At 44.4% G+C, this 6787-nt stretch overlaps 1 protein-coding gene across 1 annotated transcript; it reads left to right on the top strand.

The window, feature by feature from the left end:
* The first annotated feature begins 368 nt into the window (after nt 1–368).
* LOC128450929 (tripartite motif-containing protein 16-like) lies at nt 369–2856 on the top strand. The gene is made up of 3 exons (XM_053434689.1): nt 369–1644; nt 2330–2366; nt 2486–2856. The coding sequence occupies exons 1-3, from the start codon at nt 397–399 to the stop codon at nt 2854–2856; spliced, it is 1656 nt and encodes a 551-aa protein (XP_053290664.1). The 5' UTR covers nt 369–396.
* The last annotated feature ends 3931 nt before the right edge of the window (nt 2857–6787 follow it).

Raw genomic sequence — 6787 nt, 5'->3', positions numbered from 1 at the left:
CTCGTGTTTTAATGTATTTACTTGATTTTTTCATTTGTGAAGCCCTTAGTAAGTTGTTTTTTACTCCATTGAAAAGATTTGTTAACTTTTCTGGAAACTTTGAAGAATGTGAATCTTACAACCTGTGCTGTTGTGAGCTGAATGTGACAGTTCCCAGTGCTACTATTCACTTTGAGATGTGACAACACAGATAAAAACTCACAACCAGCTCCTCCCAGTCAGGACACTTCTGTGTCTCATCACTTCACAGGTGTGTAAGTGTAAGGACCAGTGAACAACAAGCTGTGACCTGTGGGAGATGAGTCACTGCAGGGAGTGAAGGAGAGAGGGAGCAGCAGAGATCTGTTTATGTTCAGAGGAAGTGAAACCGTTCTACAGTCACTGGCACCAGCTGAAATGGCGGAGCAAGAAAATCAACCGGACAGAAAAAGATTCTGCTGTACGATCTGTCTGGATCTACTGAAGGATCCGGTCACTACTGGCTGTGGTCACAGCTACTGCATGAACTGTATAAAATCCCATTGGGACAATGAGGTAAGAGGAAGCTACAGCTGCCCTCAGTGTAGACAGACATTCACACCGAGGCCTGTCCTGGTGAAAAACACCATGTTAGCTGATTCACTGGAGGAGCTGCAGAAGGCTGGACTCCAAGCTGCTCCTGCTGAACACTGCTATGCTGGACCTGGAGATGTGGCCTGTGATGTCTGCACTGGGAGAAAACTGAAAGCTCTCAAGTCCTGTTTGGTTTGTTTGGCCTCTTATTGTGAGAAACACCTCCAGCGTCATCTTCAGTCAGCTCCATTGAAGAAGCACAAGCTGGTGGAGCCCTCGGAGAAGCTCCAGGAAAACATATGCTCTCGTCACGATGAGGTGATGAAGATGTTCTGCCGCACTGATCAGCAGTGTATCTGTTATCTCTGCTCTTTGGAGGAACATAAAGACCACGACACAGTGTCAGCTGCAGAAGAAAGGATAGAGAGGCAGAGAGAGCTCGGGCTGAGGAGACAATCGATCCAAGAGAGAGTCCAGCACACAGAGAAATATGTGAATCTGCTTCAACAGAAGGAGAAGGCCGTCAATGTCTCTGCTGATAAAGCAGTGGTGGATAGTGAGAAGATTTTCACTGAGCTGATCCATCTGCTGGAGACAAGAAGCTCTGATGTGAAGCAGCAGATCAGATCCCAGCAGGAAACTGAAGTGAGTCGAGTCAGAGAGCTTCAGGAGAGACTGAAGCAGATCACTGAGCTGAAGAGGAAAGACCATGAACTGAAGCAGCTCTCAGACACAAAGGATCACAACCAGTTTCTACGCAACTACCCCTCGCTGTCGCCACTCAGTGAATCTACACACTCACCCAGCATCAGGATCCTTCCATTGAAGAACTTTGAGGACGTGACAGCAGCTGTGTCACAGGTCAGAGGTCGACTGCAGGACATTCTGAGTGAGACAGAGACAGAGATTTTACAGATTTTGTCTCTAGTGGATGTTTTAATGCCACAACCAGGGCCAGAGACCAGAGCTGACTTCTTAAAATATTCGCAGGAAATCATACTGGATCCAAACACAGCAAACAGATATCTCTTATTATCTGAGGGAAACAGAAAAGTAACACATATTATTCTTATCACCGAGACAGATTCACTGGTTTGCTAGCCTGGATGCCAGACGAACTTAGCCCCGCCCACAACATTTAAGGTCGGGCAGTTCGGTCTGGAGTCGCTCCGTTGGGAAAAAATTATGCCCGACCGGGCCAATCAGATTGTCAGGGCGGGCTTTATACGATGATTGACAGATGATCAATGGTAACGTAATCAACCACATCATCAAAGTGCCCTTGGGTTGAATTCGTTTTCAACAAACATGCCTGCCGCTGGCGAGCTGAGATGTGTAGATGCTGCCATTGAGTCTGTTTTAGAAGACATCAACAGCGCATTCATTTTGAAAGAGGAACACAGAACGTGGAGGCGACGCCAAAGCACCGTGCTAATCCCTATCGCCCCGGCGCTTGGCTGTTCACAACGGACACTGAAGCGACGCTGAACCGCCGGGCAGCGCTAATAATATCACCCGTTGATCCAGTAGATCGCTGCACGGCTTTGTGCCGGTCACACCGGAGGCTGAAGCACCGCGCTGCGCCAAGGCTGCCTCGCGGTGCTTCAGCCTCCGGTGTGACCGGCACAAAGTTTTAACATGGGAGTGGATGGGAGCCAGCTGTTATTTAAGGCTTGGCGCTGCGCTGAAGCCTCCGGTGTGAACCCGGCGTTAGTAAATAACTCACAATGCGTTGCTTAGCATACGTCACATACTACGTTGCTCTGATTGGTTGTAGGTCTATCCAATTGAGCGAAGAAGAATTTTACTTCCTGGTCAGTTGAAACACGCCCCATAATCACAGCCCAATGGAGCGGTCTCAGACTCACATTCTGACTAGAATTGTGAGTCTGACAACGTCAGGCTACTGGTTTGCCTCAGGTCCTGAGTAGAGAGAGTCTGACTGGACGTTGTTACTGGGAGGTGGAGGTGGATGTGGGGGGGATAGCAGGAGTTGGTGTAGCAGTCACATACAAGAATATCAGCAGAGCAGGAAACTCAAATGAATGTGAATTTGGATGCAATGATAAATCTTGGTCATTATCTTGTTATAGAACCAGATATATATTTCATTACAACAGGATCATGACTCCAGTGTCAGGTCCCCGGTCCTCCAGAGTAGGAGTGTACCTGGATCATAGTGCAGGTGTCCTGTCCTTCTACAGCGTCTCTGACACCATGACTCTCCTCCACAGTCCAGACCACATTCACTCAGCCTCTCTATGCTGGAGTTTGGGTTTATTGTTATCCCGGAGACACAGCTGAGTTGTGTAAACTCAAATAGACTCGAGTCATTAAAAGCGGTGATTTAGATTCTGTGTTTAACTCTTTAATTTATGTTTGTTCCTGGGAGTTGAGGATTTAATAAATGATGCTACAAACCGAATGGTTTGTCTCTGGCTGCTGTGGTGAGAGCCCCCTGGCATAGGCTACTGCCACAGTGTGTTAACATGCTGATGTTCGCATTTGGTCAGAGGTTGGTGGCTGGTCATGAAATCCACCTCAACAATGTTGAAAATGGGAAAAAATCGTTTCTGTCACTCTATCATGCGTATTTTGCTCAAATAAATTTTCACGATAATTATAAATAATGTGTTATTTGACAGACAAACGCATTACAGTTCCTGATTGACAGCTGTTGCAACTAGTAGCCTACTAACCCAAGTTGGATAACAACTAAGGAACTGTCGATGCCTCAGGCACATTCATGCCAGAAGTGTGGAAACATTTTTGTATCGAAAAAAGAAAAAAACAATTGCTCAATAATTGGAATGTGAACCAAACTAAGGATTTAGAATATCATTACACCCTATTTAGGACAGTTATGCAGTTTAATAAAAGAAGTATATTATTATATATATTATAAAAACAGGGTGAAACGTCATGATTGACAGCTGAGACTGACCGATAATTGGTCGCACGCATGTAGCGCCAGGATATCAGTAGATGGCAGAATTTGTAACTGGGATATTTTGGATATAGTTCTGGATAGTAGGAGAAAGTCGGGACGTGTCATCCACATACGTCGATGTGTCTTACGCACTGGGCAAGAGATTTTCATTCAGTTTAATGGGTGTCACCTCTGATGGCCTCTACACATTAAGGGTATGACAAGTAACATGAAAATGGGAAATAAATATATGTAATATTTTTCAGCAATGTCTTAATAAAAACTTTGATTAAACAAGACCCTGAACCCCTCACACTGTCCCTAATCAAACCCCACTCCTCTAATCCTTCATTTGACACCATCTCCACCTGCACTCCTTATCACCCCACCTCATAGAGACTCTAGTGGTGACAAACCATCATCTTGTTTTGTTACATGAATGCTATTCTCAACTGGCTCAGTCTTGAGTCAGCAGTGTTCTGCTTTATGGTTCCCCTGACACAATTCAACTTGTAGCCTGCCTATCAATTCCTCTTCGCCATAGACCAGTCATGGCTGTACAAATTACATCCAATCATAAAGTCCCTACATGGAACGTGCATTTACATTCTCAAGGCTCTCTCCTGCAGAGGTGCTCGCCTTGACTGACCCGACCTTGTTCAGTGCTGTCAGACACTGGACAGGAGTACATGAGTGGAGGCAAAGGGTTCTTCAGTGTGTGGGGAGGCCTCAAGGGTGTGGGTTTACATGAATACTGTTTGTTGGAGAAGGTGGGTGCTGGCAGACCTTGTATTTGTTATTCCCTTATTCTGCCAATTCTGAATTATTCAGAAGCATTAACATTCTTAACGCTGGCTAATAAGTAATTAATTATTGAGGCAGCAGTGGACCCTGCTTTGCCAGAATACATTTTTTAAAGGCTGATTCTGTTTTTTTTTAATATAATATTAAGCCTGGATGGTTCTCTCAAAAACTGCTGGGTAGGAGGACACATTTTGTCAGATAGCATCCCTGTTTATATTTGTCTTACAGTGCGTGTTTGAATATGTTTGTATTCAGACTGATGCTTAGATAATCTTATATGCATTAAAGGTCATTCTGAGCAGTTCAATCTAAGCTTTACTGTGGGGTGGGGATGGCTGGGCTGCAAATGAGACCTGCAGACAGGTCATAATTAAACCATAAAACTTTAGTGGAACAATAAAACACATAAAAGTATAATTATATGGATAACAAATTGCTACAATATCCCTTCGAGTTAATACGAGTGGACGAGGAGTCAGTATCTTGAGAGAATATGAAAATGTGATTCATCAGCAGAAAAACAAAAGACACAAAGTGCTGGTTCAGACAGAAGAGGAAGGCCACAAATGAAGGATTCAAATTACAGTGGAGATAAATGAGTTCCTTGTTGCCAGCCGCGATGCAGTGTATTGTTTTACTTTGTGAACCTCTTTCTGTGTGTGCCATCGCTGGAGAATGTTTTCTCAGAGACACACACTGCAGATGAACTAGACCACAGAGGCTGATTCGAGTAAAACTGGCAGGTGTTTATACGTCTGTCTGATCAGATTTTCTCATCTCAATTGTCAAATAAAATACACTGATGTGTAGTTACGACCGACATGAAGGCTGAGCTCGAAGACAGAACCTGTGTTGATGAAAGCCCTGTCCAAGAATACAGCTTTCAAACAAGAGCGTTATTGTTACACTCAATCCTGGCTGTGTGAGGACTGCAACATGGTCCTTACATAGTTTCCAATTGTCAGAACTAACTCACACATACAAATATTGAGTGCATATATATATATATATGAGAATATATAAACAGTATAATAAAGACAAGATGCGATAAGCTCATGTTAAATAATCACCATATTGTGGCTTTTTTTATTTAATATCTAAAGTAGTGTCTTGTTCTCTTTTCATTCATGTTACAGAAAATTGTCTATAGGTGAATAAAAAAAGATAAAATAAGCCTTTATTAATTCAACAGAGATCAGTTGAAATCTCTATAATGATAGCAAGTGGACCTTTGATTTTGTCACACGTGCTGTAGCTAAACGTACATACTTTATCTTTCACTTCATGAGGCCGATGTAGAGTTGAGTGAGTAAGTGACTGGCGTATGGGCAACTCAGTATATCAACACATTTCAGGAAGGAGTGCAGTTGTCTAAATTCTGTCTAAGGGGGCGCCACAGGGTCAAACTTTGAAAAACCACCAGCACTGACAAGACAATTGAGAGCATGCTTCAAAGGCTAACCCAAAACGAACAACAGTAGAGAAACCCAATGTCTCTTTTGTAAGCTTCTGCAGGAAAGCAACCAACAGCCGTGTGTCTTCACTGTAAGGAAGAACCCCAGCATGCATCTACTAACTCGGGTCTCACGCAACATGAACAGACCCTGAGGTGGCACATGTTGGTAACCTCAGCAGGGAATAAGGATGACATTAGGGGGAGCTGCACAGGGAAGCACGCCATTTTTTATGTTGCTTTCATCATCTGTGTTTACCCACAGATGTATGTGGACAGAGAGTTTTCTGTCGTCAAAAGACGAGAGCAGAGAAGACAGCAGGTATCACTTGGCCATCCTATATACCTTCACAGGATGAGCAGGAGAACACAGATGGAGGTTGTTTACCCACACAAAAAAAGTCCCTCCTCCTTCTTTTTTCCCCTGGGCGGATCCAACATCCAACCGTTTCATTACTTTGAGGTGGAGATGAGGTCACTAATGTTGGACAGGCTATCAGAACTCCCTGCTGGGCCAAGCTATTCCAGCTGGAGGGAAACACTACACCTCTCTAGATATCCTGCCTGCACACCCACCCACCCACCCCCTCCTCCTGCTCTCCCTCCACTGGGGACAATTTTGACCATCCAGGTGCTTGAAGCCTCTGTGGCTAAAGCAGCACCGCAGGCTGTGAGAAACCACCAGCGAGCGAGCGGCGATGCAGGAGGGGGCCTCGGCTGCCTTCCATCGCCTCGAATGAAAATCCAAGGAGGAAGAAAAGAGACCCGAGGGTGCTTGCAAATCAATACACACACAAACGCAATGAGTCAACAGCAAGACATTTATTCGCATTTGCAGTTGTTTCTTTTCACCAGTTTAATATAATGTTTTCTCAGCTGCAAGCCGTGCAGCGTTTAAGTTCATTTAAACAAAGTAAAAGCTCGTTTCAATTAGACTGCGGCGCCACTCTTTCATGCCAATGAACATCTGTTTGCTCTTCTGGTTGAGGAGCATTTTCCACCTGGCAATCACAGGACGAGTGATTAGTGAAAATGCTCTGCAGCATCTT

The sequence above is a fragment of the Pleuronectes platessa genome, chromosome 11, assembly GCF_947347685.1.
Source record: "Pleuronectes platessa chromosome 11, fPlePla1.1, whole genome shotgun sequence".
Classification (NCBI taxonomy): domain Eukaryota; kingdom Metazoa; phylum Chordata; class Actinopteri; order Pleuronectiformes; family Pleuronectidae; genus Pleuronectes; species Pleuronectes platessa.
Note: the sequence above shows the minus strand (reverse complement) of the source record. Positions and strands in the feature narration are given on the sequence as shown.

Bases quoted from the DNA above. Each gene is read 5' to 3' on its own strand.
- LOC128450929 (XM_053434689.1), top strand. From the start codon at position 397: ATGGCGGAGCAAGAAAATCAACCGGACAGAAAAAGATTCTGCTGTACG. The intron at 1,645-2,329 runs GTTTGCTAGCCT...GATTGGTTGTAG, and splicing joins TCACCGAGACAGATTCACTG to GTCTATCCAATTGAGCGAAG. The intron at 2,367-2,485 runs GTCAGTTGAAAC...TCCTGAGTAGAG, and splicing joins AAGAAGAATTTTACTTCCTG to AGAGTCTGACTGGACGTTGT.